This window comes from Falco peregrinus, chromosome 2 (genome assembly GCF_023634155.1).
Source record: "Falco peregrinus isolate bFalPer1 chromosome 2, bFalPer1.pri, whole genome shotgun sequence".
Taxonomy (NCBI): Eukaryota; Metazoa; Chordata; class Aves; order Falconiformes; family Falconidae; genus Falco; species Falco peregrinus.
In genome coordinates, this window is record NC_073722.1 from 39,568,371 (window position 1) to 39,594,112 (window position 25,742).

General features: G+C 42.8%; 1 protein-coding gene across 2 annotated transcripts in view; it reads right to left on the reverse strand.

Moving 5' to 3' along the window:
- SFXN5 (sideroflexin 5) overlaps positions 1 to 25,742 on the reverse strand; it is a 109,187-nt gene that overhangs the window by 64,812 nt on the left and 18,633 nt on the right. Inside the window, exons 3-6 of one of the 2 annotated variants that reach the window (XM_055797141.1) lie at positions 20,495 to 20,572; positions 3,986 to 4,012; positions 2,594 to 2,648; positions 619 to 644 (exon numbers count right to left, since the gene is read on the reverse strand). In XM_055797141.1, the coding sequence (XP_055653116.1) occupies positions 619 to 644; positions 2,594 to 2,648; positions 3,986 to 4,012; positions 20,495 to 20,572 (186 nt within the window). The remainder of the gene's footprint in view (positions 1 to 618; positions 645 to 2,593; positions 2,649 to 3,985; positions 4,013 to 20,494; positions 20,573 to 25,742) is intronic. The other variant, XM_055797140.1, reaches the window with a different exon arrangement.

Consider the following 25,742-nt stretch of genomic DNA (forward strand, 5'->3'; position numbering starts at 1 on the left):
ATTAATCATTCCTGTCCCTGAAGACAAGCTGAGGTTTCAGCATTAGGAGGACAGGCAGAATTATCTCCCTTCTGGTTTTTGCTATCAAGAGCACCCAAATGCTTTACAAATTTCACAATAACAAGTACAAACTAAAAATGCCCTTAGCAATAACCCCACGGAAAGCACTTGCTGTTTTAATTAATCAAGACGAGAGCATACAACACCGGCCTCGCCGTGCTGTAGCTCATCATGTTCAGGAAGCGACTTGTAAAACATGTAAATTAAAAAAAAAAAAAAAAAAAGTGTCCAAAGATGAAATCTGAGAGTTGCAGAAGTTGCATTTTGCAGGCAATGAGCTCATCTTGGTCTTCCCTTTCCAGAAGGGAAAGATAAAGCTGAAGACGTTGCAGGGGGCTGGGCAAATAACATTAAATAGATAAATAACCTCAAGCACAATGTCCATAAGGCAGGTATTACATGACAAAGCCCTTGCTAATGTGCAATGGGAAAGGTGGGAACCCTGCGTGAATGTGTCACAAGGCAGTAAGGTGGAATGTGCAGAATTGTCTGCGAGTGCTAAAAAATGCATTTCTTAGTACTCGCAAACAGAACAGGGAGAGATGATAAAGTACTTACGATGGGTGTTCCAAAAGGAATGTAACCTATTAAAAAACAAGAAAAAAAAAAAAAGAGATGTATGCATTGTAATACAGTTTGGGGATGGAAAAAAATCACATCTAAGACATCTATCAGTTTAGAGTAGAAGCCACACCTAGCAGGACAGGCTGCACTCACTTCCACCAGCTGCATACCACTGCAGGGACGTCTGTGGACCTACACCAGACACACCAAGCATCAACTAGAGCAGCGTTCTGATTTTTGCCCAATCCCCTTCCCATCCTCTATTGGCTTGTCTTGGGTTGCAGTTTTAGAGTTTCTCTGAAAATCTAATAACATCTAGACCCTAAAGCTTACTCCAGTAAACCCAGTCTGTGCCAGGACGTGGTATGAGGGCTTCAGAGGGCACTGTGTTGTTGAACTGGGCTAGGCAACCAGCAAAAACTCAAACCAGCAAAAGCAAAGGGATGATGGCTCAGACCAGGAGCTGCTTGGTACAGACCAGGAGGAGATGGGTGCTGCCACAATGGTGCTAACTGACCTGACCTAGTGGCTCACTGCCAGAGAAAGAGGGAGATCCTGTCCCCCTTCCCAGGCTCAGTCACACAATCTGTTCCCTCCCTCATGCTAGCTCTGTTGCTCATCAGACCCTCCCACAACCTACCCTTGCTAACCCAGAAGAAAACTCTCCAGCTTTCCATGCCCATTTCCCTCTTGTTGAAGCCGGTCCCACCAGGACAGGAAGGTGAAGATGTTCATGAAGCCATCTAACAAGCTGAAGAGCCTGTGCCAGTTAAGGAGCAGGACCATGCCACAATAGGTGGGACCTCCCTCTTTCACCACCTGCTTTATCAACATCTCCACTAGTGATTTTACACCAGGAGAGCTCATTTATTTCTAGGTCAGTAGAAAAAGGAACAGAGTATAAGCTGAAGAAAGTATATTTGCAGCATGGAGGAGAGAGGGACTATTTTAATCATAGGTGTAAGTTAAAGCTCTCTATATTAGAAATAAGCCTTTACCCCAAATCTTATTGAGCACCACAAAAATCAAATGCTTCACATTTTTCCCCTGCTAAGTCTGCCAATTTTTGTGCTAATTATAACTCATCTCTATGACTTCCACTAGAAGGTCTTGGAACATTTTACCAATATTACTGAATTAAGCCTCATGGATCCAATTTACAGTCAGAAAGGGCAAAGACCTGAGAGGAAGAAATTTTTTTTTTAAATTAAAAAATAAAGAACAAGGCAGCAAAGTGGTGGGTCCTGGTTTTTCTCCCTCTACTTTACCCTTAACATCATCCTTCTTCAAAGAACTGCAGAACAAAACCCACCAACCCTGGTATTTTCCTCTGTGCTCAGTATTCAAGTGAAGATGTTCCTGCCAAAAAACATCGAAAAGGTCTTATTTAAATAGATCCTTTAGGAAAGGACCAAGGCTGCCCTTGCATACTCAAGAGAGCTGCTATTCAACCCACAGCAGAGGTAGCTGTGGACCTGTGCATGGCAGAGGGACATCCCAAAACGGGAAGGAAGAGGCAATGATTTCACCATTAAGCAGCCCAGTTAAGCCACAAGGAAGCTGATCCTTCCTGAGCTCCCAATGCCATGGCTATTAGCTACCACCACACACAGAAAAATAGGGTTCATCCTATTCTCTCCTGGAGAGCAAAACCCTAAGCTGCTCGTTGGGCATCAGGCTTCACTGTTTACTGCAAAATTAAAACCTGTTCTAGTGACGGATACCTCAGAAATGCCAGAAAAGAGGTTAGCTTGAGTCCACATTAAAATACCTCAAGGAAAGGAAAATATTAAGCACTAGAGCACTCGTAGGCATTTGGGATCCTAATTTTCCTCACTTGCAAAGGGATTTTAGCCTTTATCTTTCTGATGTCAGTCTAAAGATGCAATTCAAAAACAGGAGGAAAAAACCCACATTTTGTACAAGTTCTCAGTAAAATCAATGATTGCCCGATTGGGACATACTATACCTGACATTCGGAAAGGCATGAAGATGGTCTCATTTGTATCAGGATGGATGATGGCCTGTAAAACAGTCAGCAAACAGACAGTAAAGCACAGCAACAGTTGGCAAGGTGCAGTGAAGCCAGTATTCAGCCTCTACAAATAGCACCTTCAAGCAGAGTGTATGGGGGGATTTCATGCATTTCAGCACCCTCCTTGCTTTTGCAGTTCTGACCAAAGGCAGTTATTCTTCAGCAACCTTCAAAAAAACTCCTCCTAATGCTGCTTTCCCCTCTCCTTACATAATTTAGCATAGGTTAATAATTTAGAAGTAAATAATTTAACTTGAAATACAGAAAGTGGCTCTTTCTTGGTACCGTAACATCCCCAAGGGCAAAGCACCACTGTACCTTAACCCCAGGGGGGTTAATGCAGATTTAGCAGGGGAAAAGGGAAACCGAATTTCTGTCCCTGCCTGTTTTAAGCATCTCCACCGAGGTGCGGCTTAATGTCCTGGCTGAAACTCTGCCCTACGATAGAAAGGAAAAGCCCTCGCTATGGCAGAGGAATGGTGAGGGCAGGGCTGCCTGCTTGGGAGGGAACAAGGATGTAAATCACTTTTTGCTGCTTGTGAAGCAAATGGGTCACAGGAGACCTCTGTAAGGACTTGTGTGGCTCAGCCATGATGGATGGATTCAGCCTGAGGAACAGCCCCCGTCTGCAGGTAGGCCTGCATAAGCCTGCACAGCACATTGTAGGAAGCCTGAAATGCTGCTTCAGGATCCAGCTGAATTTGGATAAAAACACAGAGGTATGGCCCACTCTGGTTGTCACTATAAGGGTCATCCAAACAAAATCCCCTCACATGCCACAGGATTTGGATTTGCTGTTTAACTCAGCCTTTACATGTATCCACAGCTTCTCGGCCAACGCTGGTGGCTGTGGACAGCCCAACCTCCACGGAAATCTGAAATCTGCTTTACTGATAAACAGACAACAAAGCTCACTTGGCCCATTTTTCATCAAATTTTACAATGAGCCCAGGAAGTTGCACTGGCATTAACTGGCTGGGGACAAAAAAATCAACCCCCAAGTGACCCGGGACTGCAGAGGAGGAAAGTACGGCACAGTTACAAGCCTTACCAAAGAACTGTCAAACTATTTTCAAAAGACTGGAGACAAGAAATCTCTTGACTAGACAGGGAAGAGAAAATGAAGACATCAAAATATATAAATACAAAAAAAAGTAATTCAGACTCTTCGGTGGCAAGAGTGTTCTCTGCATTTACATTTCTGTGGCAAGACAAAACAGCAACTGGCAAAGTCAATAATGGAGAAGAGGACAGCATGGCTTAGCAAAAAGGGAAAAAGCAGCAACAGTTGAAAACAATAATGAAATATTAAAAAAGCGTTATTACCTGCTTTATTTTTTGAGCTCCCCACAGCTAGAAAAATAAAAGAGAATATTGTATTAAAAAAAAAAGAAAAAAAGAATAGTGTAGTTTTATATCAAACCCCAAATATTCATCTTTTAGCTGCTGTAGTAAACGAACGCGAGGGACTGCTTTAAACAGACTCATTTTCTGCATTCTTCCAGGATGTATTTAAAGACACCAAGCTCCTTCAATCTGTGCGGCCAGTAAGACCAGCAAGGCAGAGAAGATATTCTTTCTTATATTGAATGCAGCCAGACTTCACGCTCTGCTATAAGCTTTATGAATCAAGAATTATCTCGGTAACTCTGCCACACGTAGAGCTAAAGGTAAATTTAGCACAGCCTTTCCTTGGATGAGCTTCCTGCGGAAATCGAGGCTTGCTGGGGAACAAAGGTGGAGCAAGTCCTGCAGGGAAAAACAAGAAATATCTTTTCAAATAAAACCTGGATTAAAAATAAACCACCACTAGCTTTCACTTTTCACAAGGGAAATGCACTAAAAAAATGTTCGTGAAGAGGAAAAATCTCATTTAAAACTCTCATGAGCCCCTACTGTTATTTACTGACTGTAATTCAGCAGCATCAAAACACGTCAAACCTGGCTCAGACAGTAGAGATCCATAAGCACCGAGAAAGAAACGTCCTACATGAGATGCAGGTAGAGCTAATGAGTAGGTGCACAACATCAAGAGACTCTCTGGCATACACATAAACCCATAGTTTGCCCCCTGCTTAATAAAGCCAGAGGTCTTTCCTCCATGAATTACACGTAAATGCAAATTACAATCTCCAAAAAAAAAAAATCTCAATTTTGATGTATATAATTCTAGAGATGGATGAAAAACCAGGGCTCCCGTAAAATAACACAACAGATCATTGCTTTTACTATTAAAAACTGTTCTGTTCAGCTCAAGTCTGGCTTCAACTTCAGGCACTGGCTTGCGTTACACCTCTGTCTGACAGCCTCCAGCGCTGCCTATTTTTGTTCTTCACACAGGTACTTGGAGCTGCTAAAGCCACCCTTTAACCTTCCCTTAAAGAAAAAAAAAATAAAATCATCTGAGCCAGGAGACTGGCTGTTTTGTTGGCAAGGAGCATTTGCCAATCTTTTAACCACCCTCATGGCTCTTTTACATCTTTCCAATTTGTCAACATCCTCTTGAATTGAGGACGCCAGAAACCAGACAAATTATTCCAACAACAGTTGTACCAGTGCCAAACCAAGGGTAGGATAACCTGATGAGTTCTGCTCTTGCTGTTGATAAATCTGAAGACGGCGATAGCTCTTTTTGCTTGGAGAGCTCACGATTACCCACCAGAATACCTACCCAAGCACCGGTGCGTATTCTGCAATACAGGCTTTCACGCTTAAGGTTTCATCGTTATGGTATAAATTAAGCCCCATTCTGCCATTCTTCACCCAAGTTTTAGTGACTTCCCTAAATATAAGTCCATTAAAATACTGTTGGAATAAGGTAATTACCCTATTATAAATAGCATAACTTGACCCACTGATACCAGCAACCCCAGTATTTCACTCCAAATTCAGCTCTCACTCCAGAATTGAAGCCCTGTGATGGACTCCACTGCATGTGATGAGTTATTGGAATATGAAATGTCACAGGCTGATGCATATATCCACAGGGTTCTTTCCTGAGAAAAACTTCCCTTTTTAAAGAAAACCATTATTTGCCCATCTTGCAATTGAAAAACAGCCTGAGGGACACAAAGAGACAATCTTTATGGCTAGCAGAGACAAGATGTGTCTACCCTCACCAATCCTAAAATCCAGAGGGTGGGAGGCTGCATGCCCTGACAGCTACCAGGGCTTTTCTGCTCCTGCCTGCCCACCAGCTCAAGAACTTCCATGGGGTAAAGGTGAAAATCCTTGAGCTGCAGGTGACTATTCAGAGTGTTCCAGTAACCCTGTGGCTGCCCAGGTCTCGCATATCTTGGATATGACACAAAGCCATGGGATTTTCTTCTCCAACTGCAAGCACCAAGACTAGCAAAAAGGAAGAGGGATGGTTTCCGAGCCAGCGCTATGGCTTTTTTGGTCACATTATCTAATTTCATTAATTGATCCCAATATTTATGCATTTTCCTGCTGCAGTGCAAATATTGTTAGAATATGCGATTTCATTACTTCTCAGAAAGAGACTTTACAAGATGCACCTGATGAGTCACCTAAAGATTCTGCCAGCTCATTTTCACTTTTTTATCCTCTAATTCATTTTCTGTCTGCAGCATTTTTCAATAGCTCCAGTACTGTGACAAGTCTTGCCAGCTGGGGGGCTCGTTTCTGAGAGCAAGTCTCTATTTTTGCTGGGGATTTCATTCACGCTCTCTCCGGCCATCTTCGAGAAGCAGCCAGATTTTTATGTCATTTACACTAGCGTGAATCCAAAGCATCTTCACTGGAGCACATGGAACAACTCCAGATTCGTGCTCAATTTATGTTAGATTTAGGTCTGTGATCTCTAAATATAGTCAGCCTGTACTGGTTGGGTCTCCTGTAATAGACGATCTTCCTTTACATCAGCTTAGCTGAATATTACTGGCTCAAAGTTAGTTACACAGGGTTTTGCCACCATTCAAATTTGGATGCAAGAGCCAAATCTGCTCATACGTGGGTTTACACCAAAGGAGATCAGAGGACAAGGGGACAGAAGCATTGGAGCACTGTTAACATATTCCATTATCTGCTCAGCAACCTAAGCAGGTAGTAATGGACAAGTTTCTCCAGCCTGTGGCCATTGCAATCTTCCACCAGGACAGATCAGGCTCTGCTTCATGGAGATGTCCTTCATGGTCGTGGAGGAATCTGCTCCAGGCACCAGCACTTCAGGACACTAGACTCATGGATGAAACTTCCATCCATCCATCCACTCTTCCAAGGATTCTGTTTTTTCTACAATTTTTTGAGGAAGAGATACTCACCAGTTTGCTCACCAGCTACAGCAGATAGCTTTAAAACTCTGAACTCAGGAACTGAATTCAGTTATACAGAAACATTATGTACTTATGATGTTTAAGGAAGGGTATGAAAGACTGCCATGATCTAAAGAGAACCAAAGCTGCAGTAAGGAGCGAGAGGCTGGAATAAATTTTGGGGAACAGATATGATCTTTGGTTGACAGGACATTCATTAGCATTCCTTATTTAGCAGCAGAATCACAGCTTAGAGATAGTTTTCAAAAGAAGTATTTATTTAAAGAATATAACCAGCCCAAATCTATTAGCTAACACCTGCCACTGTAAAAACAGTAGAAAGGGTACCAGTTAACCTTAAAAGATTAACCTCCCTCCTACTAAATACAGTAGGATTTCATGGTCCTCCTGGACTCAAATATGGGAATTTTTTCCCCCTCTACACAAAGTTTCACCTAGATCAGAAAACCATGTTTACAAACCATTCATCCATGTTTACAGCAGGCTCCAACACTGCTAAAACAAGCAGCCAACTCCACCCTACACGAGCGCAGTTGGCTGTATCCAGACCACCTACTACACCGCTGAAGCTCACCTCTGGTGTCTAAGGTCAGGAGAGCACTGACAGATTCACACCACCTACTCCCTTGTGTTGCCAGCAACCACCTCCCTACCGTCAGTGGAGGCACAAAGGCAGAACTGATGTCGGAAATCTGCAATAGATGCTCTAACACTTCCCTCCCTCAACTGTATGCACCAACAGGAGATGAGTCCCTTGCACAGTACAGTAATAGACGTTGAAATGATCTTAAATCCACGGGTGTGTGCTCTGGATATGCCACGTCAGGAACAACTCTATGGAGAAAAGCCCTTACCAACTAACTGCAAGTTAAACACACGTAGAAATACAGAATTGTTGAGGTTGGAAGAGACCTTTAAGATCATCAAGCTCAACTGCTAACCCAGCACTGCCAAGGCCACCACTAAACCATGTCCCTAAGCACCACAACTACATGTCTTTTAAATACCTCCAGGGACAGTGACTCCAACACCTCCCTGGGCAGCCTGGTCCAAACGCATAATGTCAAGGCACGGCTGTTTTCAAACAGCTGATGAAGAGTCACATGGTAGATGAGCCTTGTGTGCAAGAGAAAACACAACAGTTGTTTTGCAAAGTTCTGCAAAGACTAAGTGGTCTAATCATGTCAGGCTTTGCACCATCATCACTCACAACAGCTTGCAAAATCCCCCTAGTAAAGACAAGGTTGAAGAGGAAATCCTCAGAAAAATGAGTATTTTTAGTTAGTTTATTTCATTCGTCCAGTCAAATGGAGACAGAGTTCCATCTCAAAATCTGCTCAGCCCTTTTCTGCTTTGTCAGGGAGGTTCTCACCCTTTCACAAGATCCTGCCTGCACCCACAAAAACTTCATTTTAAAAAGGTAACAGCCTGAAGTTTGCAATCCATCAGAAATCATCAGTAGTTTCACACTTCAGGAGTTGCAAGGTTTATTAAAGCAAAGCTCAGATTATCTATCCCACACTGAATTCCAAATATTGGGTGTCAGGAGTGGAATGTGCGATGCAGCAAAGCTTATTCTGAAGAAGAGCAAGCTGCTTTCATGTGAGTGGCCATTCGGAGGGACAGTCTCCAAAACCAGATGCACTTTCCAATAACCCCAATTGCCTAAATGATATGAAGCCAGAAGAAAAAAGGCAAAATTTACTCTTTACAGCAACAGGGATCCAGCTTCGCTTTAGCGCCAAGCAATAGTGAATGCTCAAAACAAGTTTTAACCTCATTCCAGATCCCTTAGCTGGCAGTTGAACAGCCAGAGTAAGACACCTTACTGGTGGTAACTGATAGTGGGACTCATCTCCCCCAACAAGCATCTACAACATAATAAATACCTACTATGGCAAATACTCTGGATTTCCTTTATGTCAGTGGTTCGACTCATCCTGACTAGGTGACCAGTACAGGCTGCACAACTTGCATCCCAGCAGTGCTTGCTTCTCTCCATTGGCTTTAAGATGGGACCTACACAGTTAGTTCAGGCTCAAACTGGGATTGGCTCAAGCCAAAGCAGCTCATACGGACTTTAGCATGGCTTACAAAGATACAGTTTCTTTGGATTCTAATAAGAATTTGATGAAAGTTGAAGATTTTCTGCTAGAACATTTAGGGATTTCAGACTTAAGCACTACATCTTTTCCCAAAAGATCTCCCACAGATCTACCTGGGCACATCTGGTCCTTCCACATGGCCACCAGCCTGAAACAGAAGCACTCAGCAGCAGCTCCACCACACCCATGATCAGGGTTAGCTCACATTAGTCTTCAGCATAAGATTAAACATATCGGAAGACTCACATGATCCCTTTTGCCAGCAGTACCGTGGGACATTCCCATTCAAAACTGCTCCTCACAGCCCTTTTGGCAAGAAGGTGGAACCTGCAGTGGATGGAGCTAGAAAAGAACATCCACGCATGGCCTCACCACTGAAGCCCTGCTTGCTGAAATAGGATATTCAACCCCGACAACAGGTGCTTCTTATTGATATTATTTCACTTTTTTTTCCACTATGCTTCTGAGATTTTTCATTGGTTGTAAGGTTACACTGTTACAGATGAAGATCTCCGAAGTGCCCGCCACACTGCACTCTCCAACATGTCATCCTCTCTTACACATTCTTCCCTACTGCCTTCCTAGTTATTAAAGGCATTTATGGTGGTCAGTTCACTCCAGGCAGCATCCCCAGAACCTCTCAGCAGGTAACATGAAAACAAATAAGTATCTATCTATTTTTAGTATTTCAATAAAGCTAAACACCAGTGCCAAACTCAAGGCAGTCTGGTGCAGCTGAACAGCTACAACACATTCTGCTTTGCTCTCCACCCGTTCTTTCTCCCCCAGGAGTGTGATCACTCATGCTTTGCATGGCTTTCTCCCACTTCTCTCCAGCAGTCCCAAAATCCCACTACTTGAAAAGTGATACGTAACGTACAGACAAATGCACACCACAAGCTCCAGCCAAAGCATTTGGTTAGGGCTAAATGCTTTTAGCAAGATTTATAGATTTACAATGGTGGAATCCCAGACCTTCTGGTTCCACATTTAGTATCACCTGAATGTCTGAAAACCTGGATGATGTGCCTAACCCTACCTGTTAATAGATATGGAATCTGATGTCTGGCTTTACTAATAAACATGGAAAACAAGGTAACATAAACCACTGTCCACACTTGGTCCTCAGTAGGAAATCTCACCAATGGACCTTTTACAACCCTGGTCCTAATAATCTTTACATTAAAAAGGTTTTGGCTCCAAGGAGATATAGCTCAAATGACCCAATGCATGGGATAAATCACACAGCATATCTGTGTTTTCTGCCCTGCACCTGGCACTGAAATAAGTCAGCAGAAGAGGCATCAGAAGCCACTGCTCTTCTTGGATGCCAGTGGAAAACTTCCCTGTCGTAAGCACCATTGAGTCCCAGTGTCATGAGCTGTTGCCCATCTGCAGAACCACAAAGCCTTCTAGCAAATGCACGTGTAGAAGAGCATCAACAGAGATACCTGTATGCACCGCAGCACGTCAAGGCAAACATCTCCACATTGGGAACCGGATTGGAATCCACAAGCGATTCCAGTGCAATACACAGACTGACACAGATATAAAACCAAGTGTAGGTGGAACCAGAATCAAGTCCTGACTGATAAAAAAAGATAGCGCTTAAGCAACACTTTGCAGCACTCAATAAATATTAACTAATTAATCCTCACAGCATCCTTCTGGAAAGATTTACGCAGAATAAGAGGCATGGACTGAAAACCATGACTTGCGCCGGGGTTGGGGAAGAACTTAGATGACATTACATGTTTGAAGTGCAGATTTGGAAACCAGGTTTGCTAATCCAACTAGGTTGCTCAAAATCAGATTTGTTTCAGTTTATTTTAGCCACACAGAGATTGCAAATCTACTGATTTATAATCTAGATATGACTTTAGATAAACTCTCTTAATCCTCAAATGATGAGATGAAGCAAAGCCAGTTTGTAACTGGGTAAGAGCATCAGCAGTAGCATTTAGCATGGTTTCTCTAAGGTGCATTAACCTACAACACCTCTGTTCAAGCTCCATAGGGGCGGCCTTTTGTCCTCTGACAGTCTGGAAATGACACCTAAAATGTCTGACCTATCTTAGACCATCTTAGCATCACAGAGAACATTTAGACTGCAGAAGAGAGAAGGTCCAAGTTCAGCCCTTGGACCAGCAACTAGGCTACTCTCTTGCGAAGAAAAGGAAGCAGCAGGACAACTGATATATCTACATTTTATCGTATCCTGCAAGAGACCAGAGGGGGAAAAAAGTACAGTTTACTGCAAATGGACCTCTTCGCTCTTCATCAACACTGTTAAGAAAAGCTATTATTCTCCAAAAGGGATGCTGTTTAGACTCTGATAGATTCATTGTTCTCTGCTGTGTCTGGGACAGCATGAGCGGCTCTTCCCGCTGCTAACATGATTGAAGGAAGAACACAGTAATAAATACATGCCCATTAAGCTGGTGAGCCTCTTTTCACTTCACTGATACTAATGGGGAAGAAATGAAACAGTTTCAAAACAGCAAGTTGCCAAAACTGCATTTGGAAAAGCTGAAGAGTGAGAAGTCACAACTGACACACCACAGTTCATGCTCCGCCAACGCTCTCAGGAAGGGGCTGGCTGGAGAATAGCAAATGTCTGTCTCCAAGGGACAATTTCAAAAAGCTCCCTTTTTCCTCTCACTACAGATCATTCAGTTTGGGTTTATTTTTAATTATTTTTTTTCCCTCCAGCTGAAGAATGCTTTCTGCTGAAGGGGTGAAGCTTTCAGGCTGGAGTTCCTGAGGGTACAAAATCGGGTAATGGAGTTGTTCCACTGCTACCTTGTTTTCTAACAAATAAGATATTCATGCATCTTAACGTGCATGTATAAGTAAACATACAGTCAAACGAACAGACAGATTTCCAACAATTAATCTAGGGACCTGTCTTGGACTAGATGACCTCCTGAGGTCCCCTCCAGTCTGAATTAGCCTACAATCCTACAGCAGACAAAGAGGAAGATCCAGAAGGATCAAAAATCTCAACACCTGGTGTCTCTGAGCTACAAGGAGTTTAAGTCGGCAAAAGATCCACAGCTCAAGATGTGACCTTGGTCTTATGAAACCTGGATTAATCTCCTACCTTCATCACAGACATACCTCACCTTCAGCAGCTCAAGGTGGTATATGTTTATGGTACCACAGCCCCACCACCCCTCATCCTCAGCGATGCACTCTATCCCCTATGTGGTATAGACCACACATAGCAGACAGAAAATATAGGGAGCTGTTCAAATTTTAAAAGTGAAGCATTTTGGGAGTGGGGGAAGGGAGCTTTAGTTTTTATTAAGATCAGCTCTCTGAACCAGCTGTGCCAGTGCAAGCCAGCAAGGAGGTGGGAACACATGGCCGGGAGCAGAGGAGGCAGAGACATGGCACTGCTGACTTAGATCAGCTCATGCTGCCATGGCATCACACTTTCCCTTGCAATATTCTGGGCACAGAACAAATTTGTACCCGTTCACATAGAAAGTTCAGGGAATGATAAATTTAATAGGTAACATCTTTATTGCAGGTGCATGTTTAAGGACAGAATCATCTCCGTAAGACTAATGGCTGCAAACGTACAAAGGCTGCATTTAGTTCATTATACAAGTTTTTAAACCTCTTATTGGCCTCATCCTGGCATTAAAAAATAAAAACCATACACAAAAAAATCATCACTCATTCTCTAGAGTCCTTGTTCAATGCACATGAAGCACCCTCAAACACTTCTGCTATTCTGTGGCTCTTTACCTCTCTCTGCTGGCAGGACCATAGGGAGAAGCCAGGGTGCCAGCCTGAGATCACGACCAAGGGGACAGACAGGAGGTAGAAGAGGACAATGAACCTTCATCACTGTATTTCTTAGACTGTATTCTACTTCTTGTTTAGATACTACATTTTTAGGACAGAGTGGTATGAATCTACAAATGGGGTGAATCAGGGCTCTGATCCTAACTTGCTCATCAGCCTAACATCACTCCATATATTGAACAGCAGCGCTGCTCTTCAGTATTTGGAGCAGTATCAGGCTGATGAGTGGTGATATTAGGCAGTGATATTAAGCTGATAACTTAGCAGCTATTTCTACCCTAATTTTGAAGGCAAAAATGATTCAGCGCACAACGGAAAGGACACGTTTTGCTGGGCATGCCAGCAATGTAGTTTGAAGTATAGAATTACTGCAGGGAATTTTAGTAAAGAAAATAAAAGTATAAGGCATTGTGGGAGGAAATGCTGAAAGACAAGAGCAGCCTGAAGTTCACAGTGAAATTTCCCCAGCACTGACACCTTACTGCAGTCCTTCCAAGGCAGATCTTCAGCGACTGAACACCCTTTCACCATGTTCACCAGCCTTTAAAAGGGCTTTTCTGCCATGCACGTTTGTGCAGCACTGAGCACAAAAATCACACAGTAAAAAGCAGCTGTGTTGTAAAATGGGAGTGATTTAAATCTGATAGCCGCTGAGTGCTGCTTCTCTTAACTTTTACCACTGCTGACATGCCAGCATCAATCTGTTCCTCCAATCTGTGCTGGTCTGTTGGACAGGTTGGGAAAGGGACTCACACACACAGAGGACACAGATGCAATCCTACAAATTAGTGAAAGAAGCCTGAGGATAAAGGACAAAAGCCACATCATTATGCCCTGCAGTTGGTACAGCCTTTTAGTTTGAGGCTAAACCTCAGCACCGACACTCCCAAGCTAAAGAAAACATCCGCTTTTAAGCAAGCTGGCTCTTCGTCCTTGTTTATCAGGCTGATATCTTACAGCCCTTCCCTCAAATGAAACGTTTTTACTCCAGCGGAGTTTCCCTCCAGGAGGCAGTTTGGGGAATTGCCTGCCCTGTTTAGAATTGGATATGTTACAGTCTATACCTTCTGCTGCAAATTGGCTCCCAGTGCACTTGTGTGTGTCATTTTCACCTACCCACTCGCAGATCACACCAGCCACCGGAGCTTCGTGCAAAGGGCCGGATTCTGCCAACCCCAGGAGCCGCCAGCAGAAACCATCATTAAAAACGGCTTGCAGCAGCGGGCCTTTTAACACATGTCTCTTGCCATGGAGCGGTCTGTAAGGAATGCAAGCTGAAAAGGTTGCTTAAGTATCACGAGAGACTACTTCAATGAGAAGCACAAAGTGCAAAGAATGCATGATCAAGATGAAGGAATACTTACAGAAGGGCAATAATACAACAGTACCTACAGAGCTAGAAAAGATGGGACATAAATGACAACTGAACCAGTTTCTTCCATCAACATGAATCCCACACACTTCCTTTTTTTCCCCTGCTTTCTAAGGATCCTGCTAGTTTCTAGCTTCCTCTGGGACAGGGAGATGAAAAGGGATACATGCCATCAGATGACACGTTGGCACTTCAAATGCACTTAACCTTTGCAGAAGGAGCCAAATGAAGGACATCAATGGATACGGCCACCAAACAGAACCAAGCAATGGGAAGTTTACTAAACTCACCAGTTCTCTTGATGTTTCCACAGCAAAATTTTGTACTTCTAAACCATCATAAGAAACAGCTGTTTCTTCCATCAAACTCTTCTGGATCCATGGAGTTCAATCATCCAATGCAGAGACACACAACCACCCAAAATCTCCCACCAGGAGACCAAACCTCCCCAAAGCCTTCAGGGAGTTTATTCTCCAAGCACGTTCTTCAATCCTGTTAAAATACCTACCCCAAATGACCAAAAGAACTGAACTAGAATCACATAATTGTTTAGGTTGGAAAAGACCTTTAAGAACAGCCAGTCCAACTGTTAACCCAGCACTGTCAAGGCCACCACTAAACCATGTGCCCAAACACCACAGCTACATTGTTAAATCCCCCCAGGGATGGTGACTCCCCCCTGTCCCCGGGCAGCCTGTTCTAGCGCTTGACAGCCCTTTCGGTGCAGACATGTTTCCTCACACCCAAACACTGCCCTGGCACAATGTGAGGCCGTTTGCTCTTGTTCTATGGTTGCATTACCAAAACCACCCTTTTTTTTTTTTTTTTTGAGAAAAATTATGGTATCATAAGAACCTGTCACAGAAGGGGCTTAATAACAGTGTGAGGTATTTCCGCTACACAGAACATTTTTAGTTAGTGGGGTTTTAATAAGTGTAATGTGAAAGACTCAACTTCATGTCTAATAAAAAAGAAGTCTGGCTCTTAAAAATTCAAAGAAAAAGTTGGGTAAATAAGCTAAGCTGAAGAAGCAGAGACCAGAGCACATTTTCTTGCTCCAGTACATAGGACTGAATGAATACTTACCAAGCAGCTATTTGTCCTCTGTTTTGCTGACTACATAATTGATATACCTATGATAAAAATCATGCTTTTAAAACATTTTTCTAATGTAGGAAAAGACCCTATAGTTTTTCCTCAATAAAGAGCTATCAGCAGTCTAGCAGCTATTGACAGTTTATAGAGATCAACCCTTCATTTTACTAATGATGCCCATGAAATAGGTTTTTACCACCCTGAGTTAATGGTCATTTTCCCTAAGTGGTGAAATCACTCCAGCTCAAGAGCAAGTTACAAGAGCTACTGGACGAGTGTGAGACCTGAAAGTGGAAGAGATGTAGGTGTTGGCAGTGTTAGTGTCCATGAATCATTTCAGAGACAGTAACTGGAGCGAAGAAGCATTTATTCTGGAAGCTGGCTTACAGATGGTCACAGGGAACTGGAGCAAGGTACAATTATGGCTCTTTGGAAGTTTTTTTCTTTAGATGATGATGGCTCTTCAGAGGCTTGGCGTTTTTTTTTCTTTAGATAATCCATAATTGTTCCATTTCAGCTCATTTTGAAAAACCTGCTCTGAAAATGCAGAAGGAAAAGGCTCGCTCTACAAGAACCCTGTCAAGAAGATAAGTGTGGAGGAGATACTTGCCGTTACATAGCTTTAGGCTTTTATATTTTCCATTTTTCATGTGGTGAAACCATTTCAGCAAGCAATATAGATTGTGCTGAGCTGTTGTTATGCTTTCAGCTACTGCCTGCCATCCTTCATGAGAACCACAAATTTCTGAATGAGGATAAAAAAATGGAATTTGAACACTGTCAAATGTGCCGTACCACAGAAGTGGATCAGTTGGGAGATTAGTGAAACAACTCTGTCAAAACAACTTGTCTTCTTGATCTCAGAGCTGATATTTGGCGGGGGGGGGTGGGGGGGTGGGGGGGGGGTGGTTGGATTCTTAGAAAGCCAATGCATTAAAACTCTGGCCAAACTGTTATTTTTAAAGGCTTCTAAGGTGATTGTGATTTTAATTCTGATTATGAAACCCGTAAGACCATTCAGGCTTCTCTTCTACACGTGTGCCGTATCTGACCCACACCCAAAGAGCCTGTTATAAAGGTACAATTGCATGTCTAAGGTTATCTAGCAACCAAACCTGAATCATCTGTTAAACAAAGAAGATAAAGGGTGTTTCTCTGTTGAGCATCATATGAAGGCCTACCCAGCCTTTCTGATGAGTAGTAATAGTGTATTAGCCCCTCTCAGATACAATTGCATTACTATGTCAGATGAGTCAAGTCACCACTCCAGTATACACTTCTTACCCACAGTGAACATGAGTTGATTAGCTCTGTTCACAGCCAGAGAGGTAAAAAAAAAAAAAAAAACCAACCAGTCAAAAATCAAATTACTTCTCATCTGCTGGTCTTCTGCCAGCATATGGCAACTTCATCAGTGCATTAGAGGTGTGTGTGACACTCAGCTATCAGCTATGTAAAACATCAGACAGCTCAGTCTTTTATTCCAACATCAACCCATGCACGTGAGCCACAGAGTGGGCACCTCTCCAGAGCTCCATCAAACCCTGAATTAGCACTAGAACAACCGCAAATTGTTAATGCCTTGTAGCCAGAGCCCATCCTGCAGATAGTGGTGCACAGAAAAGCTATAAAAATGGTAAAACTCAGCTTGAGGAAAGCAAAAATGTATTCTCCAGGTGTCTTCGGTTAGCCAGTAGAAAATTTGGGGTGATATCTATGCAAGTGAGATGCTTCCCCTCCCCCAAAGCAATCAAGCAGTACTTCGTATGTTCTGCAAATGCACCAGCAATTAATGAGACACTTACAGCTGTATATATCTGGCACACTCATATTTAATTCAGCACTGGCAAGCTTGCCAGCTACACAGATCTCCCTGCATGCTCCTCTCCACCTTCCTCACTGGCCATGGAGTTAGAAAACAACTGATACTCAGAGCACAAGTTTTGTGGCACGCACTGACAGCATTGTCCAGCCCTACGTCCTCCTTGCAGAGACAGCAGTCACAGCCCTGTTTCCATCAGACTGACTGTTAGATCTTCCTCAGTCTCAGAGAAGGAAAGGAGAATATTTGGTTAATGAACAAGAGAAGCATCCAATGTCTGATGTCACCACAACTTTAATATTCAATGAAAACCCATTTTCATACAAATCATCTGGGCCTTTTAGTTCTTTGGTAGAAATGGTCATCATTGGCAAAGCTGAACACTCAGTGTTATTTTGTGACTGCAGCATAGCAGTAAACACAAAGGCAGAGTAATACCACGTGAGCTGCATGACAAGAAGATGCCCCAGGGTATGGAAACAACTAATGCCAATAAAAGACTACAAAGATCACCTTTGATGCAAAGAGAAAAGCACATAAGAATATCCATGTGTGCAATGACTGATTGCAGTGTGCAATTCCACAGCCTAAAACTGCAAAGTAACACCTTCCTACAGGAGAATTTTGTTTCTAAATTGGTGCTTTGCTTGAGAGGATGAAGATCCATCCATTTGGCGACAACCATGCTCTCACACAAGCTAATCAGCAACAACATCTTGAAGATTTTCACCAGCTTCACTGCAATCACATGCAGGTAAATGATCTGTTCAAGCCCACTCAAGAGTACATTTGGGAGAAGAGCACTCAGACAAAAGGGACTCGGGGCTTTCAGATGTCCCTTGAACATCTCCATCATGGCCCAAGCGCTGGCCAGCCCATCATGCTGCTAAAGCTTCACACTGGGAAGCTCCCAATTAATCCAGTCTGAAGTACCCATTTACTTCACCCAGATGGATCACAAGAGTGCCAAACAGCATTTGATACTTTTATTCCTCAATTTACCTCCTGTTTCATTACAATGAGCCAGCTCCAGAAGTAAAGAAGGACTAACACCTGCTGGCTTCACGGATCCTTTCTCTGGGTTAACAAGGCAGCTTCAGCTGCTTCATAATTGTGGTTGCTCCTGTCCCACTGCAGCCTAGGCACACTGATTGTCATCTGCTTTCAGGTCCTTTCCATCTTTACCCTTTTTCGAGTGGTTGTGGTATCCTGGGTGAACATTCAAGTCTCACAGCCTTATGGGATCTACCTGTAGCTCGCTCACCTCTCCCTGTGGTTTGGTTTAATTAATGCAGCACAGCACAGTTAAATACAACAAGCACATGCTGCAATTCCACCCCAGGCTCCTCCCGGGAGTGCTACTTTATCCTACAGTCAGCAAAACTACATAACCTCCTCTAACATAACTGACATTGTGATCAAAGTGAACCGTGTCACGACAAAAAAATTATTTTTGACACTGACGTGCTAACATTAGTCTAGGAAAGGCATTTTTGGCATCATTTTCTCTCTCCTCCTCTGCCCCATGCTTTTATTTTACAGTCTGAACCCTCCAACTTGCATAACAAGGTTCACCTCCTGCATATGTTGCCATGACTGAGGGAAACAAGAAACGCAGTGCTTTTGTTTGCGCTCTCTCAATGCAATTCTGAATGAACTCTGGGTTTATCCTAGGTCTTTCACTAGGAAAAGCCAAAATGTAGGTCAAAAGTCCATGTGGTTTGCCATAGTGAATGACTTATATTTCATCTGCCTGAAGGCAGACGGGAACTGAGTCATCTGCTGCTGCATCACTTTCTGCTTTTCTCCTTTCCTTGACCCCGGTTTCTTTTTTCTTACCATCAGATTATCATTGAAAAAATGCAGTGACATCAAAAGACCAGGACAGCAATGCCTCATACTGCACATCATGCAGGGAGGAGATATTTCCCATTGATTTTTTGTTCAAGCCATGCCTCTCTCTCAACACAGCACCTACCACACAAGTAGTCACTTTCTAAAATAAATGTGAGTTTTAATTTTCTTCGTTTACATGCTATGCTTGTCTTTCATGAGGAGCAATAATTACATGTAAACAGGAAAAAAAATAAAAGAGATTATTTGATATACAGGTTGTGAGAGAAGAGCTCTCTACCAGTTCCATCACTGTTTAGTTGGGAGGTGCACTGGTCCTTTGCCATGGCTGCTTCTTACATCTCCTTACACTTTACAGCAGGTCTGCCAATCAGTTCATGCTGTTCTTTATATTGCATTGTTACATAGGGCTGAAGTCTTTTGTGCTAGATGCCCAAACACACACCAGAAAAAAGCCCCCATACTGGTGTTATGGTCAGGTGTCTACACATAGACAGGTAAGGAGGAGAGTTTGAGATAATACCCACAGAAAGACCGATTTCTGTTTCATGCCACTGATTTGGAGGTAAAAGGCTCAAAAAGCAGTCTGCCCCTCTGCAATACTCATCTCTGCTTCCACAAATTTCTTGTGTTCATATAGATGAATCAGACAAAAGTCCAGAAAATAGGACTGACAGGGTTTTGGGAGAGATCACCCAGCCCATCCCTCTTGTCTCACAGCAGAATCAAGTTCTACCAAAAATGATCCTTTTCTCAGCAGCTGCCTAAACCCTGCTAAGACCTTCACCATCAGTGAGGTTTCCACAACCTCCTTCAGCTTCCATCCCAACAGTAGGAACACCACCCAGCACACAGTACTACTACTGATGGTACAATCTACAACAGGAGGCCATCCAGCGGGTTATATGCAGCCCAAACAGTATTTATTTCCATGAAGAAGTGGCAGTTATTATAACCAACAGGAACACAGTAGGAGAGGGGGCTGATGCATCACAGTTACTAGTACAAGAACCTACAGGACTGGCCTTCAGCTCAAAAAAGAAAATCACATTTTTTTCTTTTAATAGCACAAGCACACTTTGCAAGGGAAAGGGAAGCAATAGCACTGACCAAAGATAATCGGTAAGTCTGCAAGTCAGAAACTGCTAACTTTATACTTATTCTAAATAAAAAACTTGTATGTTTGTACTGCAAGCCACTTGCTGTCACTTCTGCTGAGCAACATTTATAACATGGGAACTTCAGAACAACCCAAATTCACTATAACACTGGCAGTTGAGCTGCAATGGTGCTCAGAAGCACCATTGCAGAAGTCAGCCATCAACTAAACAGAGCCAGTATGGGGTTTTACCAGTAGAAACACCCAAAAAGTCCTGCAGTAGTGCATTTGACTAGACAGACTAAAATGCCACCTCATCCTCCCAACTTTAGACTGCAGGAAGAAGCAGAAATTTAACAAAGGTTTCTTCCTCTTACCTCTTTGTTGGTGACTCCTGGGGGTAAAGTCCCGTGCTTGTAATCCTCCAACAACTGCACAGCTTCCTTCAGACGACTCTGCAAATAAAACAGCAGTGTGTTCTGCAATGCTTGTCCTGTACTGTATCGTTTTAGTGAAGGCAATGAATTTAAGTTACAGAATTATACCTTCTTTCATGCAAACCTCATAATGGGTCCTTTTACCCATATGATAGAAAAGGAAAAAGAATGTAGGGACACCTGTTTTGCTGGTTGGCACAGCCCTGCTGTTTTGTAGCTAACCACAGAAGCAGTATAGAGGAAGAGAACAAACAAAAGAGAAAATAGAAAAAACTCCCCCTCGCAATGCGTCTATAGAAGATATCACAAAAACCTGAGTCTTTAGTGTGGTACCAGAGATCTAGTGAATCTTGGAGATTAATGAGTTCTCACTTAAAGGCAGAAAATAGTTCAAAACAAAACAGATATGTTCCGGTGCAACGTAGAATTACCCATCTCAGACACTAGTATCACTCCACATCACTCTCAGATTAATATCTCCCAGTGATGTCAACAGGGCAACTGCTTAGATTGAAGACCTGACCTTGCCTCCATGTCCTCTCCCAGTACATGCATTGGTGGGGGAAAACTGAAGGGAAGAGCAAGGCAGAAGCCTTCACATAATAAGCATCACCATTAAGAACTCAGTGCCTACTAAAAAGTTAAAACACAGCAAATTTTAGGCTGATCACAGCACAGCTGTGTAAAGAAGAGCGGCTCCCCTGGACCTAGCATTCATGGCATGCAAGGCAATGTTAATATCACACTTTATAACTGCACATTGAAGTCCAAGTTGAGTTAATTTATCTGAAATACTGTGATATTTTCATATCCTTCAGATGATCTCCAAGTGCCACAATGCCGAACCACTGACCTGTGCTGCTTTTATACAGCGCCTGTTACACACTCATTCAGACGGGGGTTCTGCAAATCAGTTATATCCTCTCTAAAATTACCGAAGTCAGTCATCAGTGCAGTTAAAGTTGGAATCTGACTATCACCAGTGATTCAAATACAGGCATGTGTAAATAAAGATCTTCCTCACATTGTGATAAAATAGAAGACTAAATACATTTCATGTGTTCACGGGATGACAAGAGCATCAAGCCATGCTACCAGTCTGTCAGAATAATCAATTTACTCCCAGAACAGTTATTCTTATATATAGAAAAGTGTTCTGCAGTTGAAGCATTCAAGGTTTATACGCACACACAATACTTTCAAGAACTATATATATAATAATTTTAACATATATATATATATAGTGTGTGTATAGTGTGCATACTTGAGTATATACATATATACTCTGTGTAGTTCTTGAAATTAAAAAAAAAAAAACACAACCCACAGGACAGAAGCAGACAGGTAGAGTCTTTGACTAGACCAAGCTAAAGAAGAACAACTTAGGATATGAAGAGCAGCTTCGCTGTGGTTAAATCTGCTTATCCAAGCCTGCAGCAAGCACCAGATCACTGAGTAATGGCTCTCAAATATTTAAGCCAAAAAAATCACTCAACTAAACGTTCCCAAACCCCTCCTGCAGGTTATCTGTCATCCAGATGAGTAACATCGACTTCGGCTTGACATTTCTGCACTAGCTGTTGTTTTGGCAGCTTTTCTAATATTAGTGCTGAAGGACATTTCATAAATACAGAATATTTTCTCTGAAATAACACGTAGTGTCATGGTGCTTCATCTAAAGCCCTGTGGTTTTAGTGTAATCGTGGCAAGGCTCCTTGTCGTCACTGCAAACTCCACTCTCACAACCCTCCTGTAAATAAGGCGAGCGCCCCTGAGCTCATTACAAGCTTGCATCCATGGGATCAGTTGCAGGGAAACTCCTTTCTCCCTTTCATGCAAACATCAAAGAGTACTTTGTTGTTTCCTTGGAAGCGCCAGCAGTTACGCCAACCTGAAAGCAGCAATTAATGAATGACTATTGTCCTTAAAAACATTCAACATGCAAGACATATGGAATAGTGGCAATTCCTTCACTAAGCAGAGCAAGCAGGCTGGGATGGGATTCATGGCTGTTTTTACACTGGCTGAGCTCACATCATCAGCACCACATTATTTCCAGCCTTGATATTTTATATGTTCTTGCACTGATTAGCAGCGACTCAGCAGAAGCAGAGAGTCTGTACAAAGACGTCAAATGAGGCTTAGCATCAGATAGAAATGACCTCTGCAAAAATCTATATATTCTTGGCAAAATGTGGGCTCAGAGATGGGGTTTGTTCATGCTGGGTGATAAAGCTGAGGTCAGCACTACCAGCCAAAGCTCATAGCCCTGTGTCACTACACATACGCAACAAGTGATAATTTTTCTGTTTTCTGCCCTATTTCTGGGTGTGTTGGCCTGAAATTGGCTCTCTCTGACTTAGCTTGTCCCATGCTCTGTGCCTGACATGCCCCTGCAGAAAGAGCTGCCCATCATCCTTCTCGCACTTTGCAAAGCCTCTTGCTTGGGACTTCCCAGAGCTGCTCTGGATTTCTCTGACCAGATGGGGCTCAGGTCCACTTGCAGATCCAGGCATCACCCTTGGCTGCTGGCGCGCTCATTCCCCATTCCAAAGGGGACAAGGCTATGATGAGATCCTGAAGGGTCTCAAAGACAAACAGTTAAGGCCAACTCTAGACTATATTTTAGTGCTAGGTGTGAGCACTTTCTTTTGCTCTTCTACTCCCATTTTACTGTGGCACTGTGAAATTCAGAAAGTTATATTCATCAGTTTTTATACATTTTACAAGAATATCAAAGGTGAAGTATGATCGAGTGTATTCAAGAATCTCCCCCCCTCCCCCCCCCCTTCTTCAAAGGCTAAGCAACCACTCATTTCACCTAAAAAGCTGGCTATGGAAACACTGCCTTGCTCCAAAAATCAGAATTACTTAACCTATAAAAGTTTTCATTACTGGTTCAGGAAAAGCATCCACATGACTCAAACTTTCTCCAACAGTGGCCACAAACAGTGCACAGGGCAAAAAGCAAGAAGGCAGAAAGCAGAAATAATGTCTCCCCTAAGCACCTTCCAGGCTCCCACTGCTTTCAGCCAAGCCTGATGAGGTTTTTGCAGATTTAGTGATCTCCAGTAGATTTCTCCTCCAGCTGCTTGCTTTGTATCCCTTTGAACCAAACTACCATCATCCAAGTAGACATAACAGACAAGCTGTATATAGCAACAAAAAAAATGTGTCATAACTCTTAGCCCCCTTCCCTTATGCATATATATGCTAAATCTGTCTTTAAATTTAAACTTATCTTAATAAAAAAAAACATGCAAGTGATAGAGTGAATACATGCGTCCTTTCCTGGAAGGAGCTTGCATTCTTTAGGAGCATAAGTGCATCCTGAGTACTTCAATGGATAAGGCCAGTCACTGGCCATACTTTTCCACATCTATCCAATAACCCAGACAGAAAAGTAAGTCCTCATTATTTAAGCCAAGTCCTCTCGACACTGGGCAAAAAGAGGAATAGTTATGGATTAGGATGATATTTTCTGGTGATAGAGCACTGGGTGACGCACTGTTCCTCCAGAAGGGCTGAGGAACTGGGTAGAGAAGAAAAGCTGACTCTGAGAAATGGGCACGTGGGATGAAATCCAACAGCACAGCATGTGGCCATGCTCCTCTCGGCAGGCTCAAATTTCTGCAAAACCCTCAAAGCTCTGTAGCTGAAACGACCAGCTACAAGAAAGACCAGTTGAGAGCATTGGTTGATCACCAGATAACTATGAAGCACTGCAAACATGAGAAACAAATGGGATTTTCAGGCTGTTTCAGGCATTTCCAACCTGTGAAGAAATATAATACAAGATCACAACCGGACTTGAGCCTCTGAAGTTGTTCTTGACAGCACCTTCCCCTGTTGTCCTCATGGCTGTTTAAAAATATCACACTAAGAAAAAGCTATTGCCTAGCATGAGTAGCAATGAAATATCACTGTATAATATTGTAGACGTCCCAATAATCCAGAGGTGAAAAGCCAGACAGCTGAATGACTAATGACTGCAGATCCAGGGAAGACAACCCTTCTTGCCTCCAAAGCTAGAAAATAACCCAGGAGTGCCAGCACAACATTCTGGAGAGCCATTTGTGCTCATTACTGGTATGTGTTTTTGTCACTGAAATTACCTACACTGTGTGTCTTGCAAATTATCTCCACAGAACAGCATGTAACTCTGAATGAAAAACTGGAAGTAATAGATGAATGGGTCTGTGTTCTATTTTTTTCTCCTTCTCTTGAGGAAATCTTAGTAGTTACTATAACAACCCTGGCCAGATCCCATCTTGTTTAGTATGGTAACAAACAGAAAACAAAAAAGCCCGATTTTGCTTTTAAAATTACAGTCTTCATGAATTTCCTCTTTCAGCTCCATGGGGAGAGAAGGGAACTTTCTCAGAGAAAAAAAGTCCTAGACCAACACTGCTGATGGTTCCCGAGATTGAAAAAAAGAGTGGTACAGAAAGAGAACAAAAGTGTTAAATGCAAGGACCACATTAAGAAGACTCCTTTCACATGGCTCTGAGGTGTTCAGGTAGTTTTAGCAAAACAACCCACAGCCTCAAAATTTCATTGGCGAAAAGACACAGTTGCCCTGTATCCCTACTAGAAAAGTCAAGCACGCTCTTTTAACCAAAGCCTCCAAAAAAAGGAAATAACTTTACAGCGTGCAACAGCTCCAAATGCCAACCAGCTCCATTCCCTGGCTTTTAGCACGATACAGCATTATTATAGTAGTTGATAATGTCTAAGATTACACTTCATTTCCATTTTCATGGGGAGGGGGGGAAGAGGCCTGTCTACAAGGTTGTGCTACTGTTTCAATATTTATTGTTGCTTGACTTCTCTGCTGCTATCTGTAGGAAGAGGTGTCACTTGAGTTTTTACAGCATCACTTAAAAAAACCACAACCACAGTTTTTACTAGTATGTATCATATCTTTCATACCCCTTTCCTCATAAAAACTAGAGCACTTCTAGTGGTGGATGATGGGGTCTCAGCTATCACAATAGGGTGCTAGACGGACCATCTGCACCCAGAGGATGTTCTTACAAACCTAAGCCTGGAAGCAGTGCCAGGGATCTACCATGCTCAGTGATTCAGAAGCACAAACTCCACACTTGGTCCTCCACCACAGCAGCCACGTCCGCCTGGGAAACACTACCCAGGTACAACCGCCTTTGGAAAAAGGCTCAATCATTGC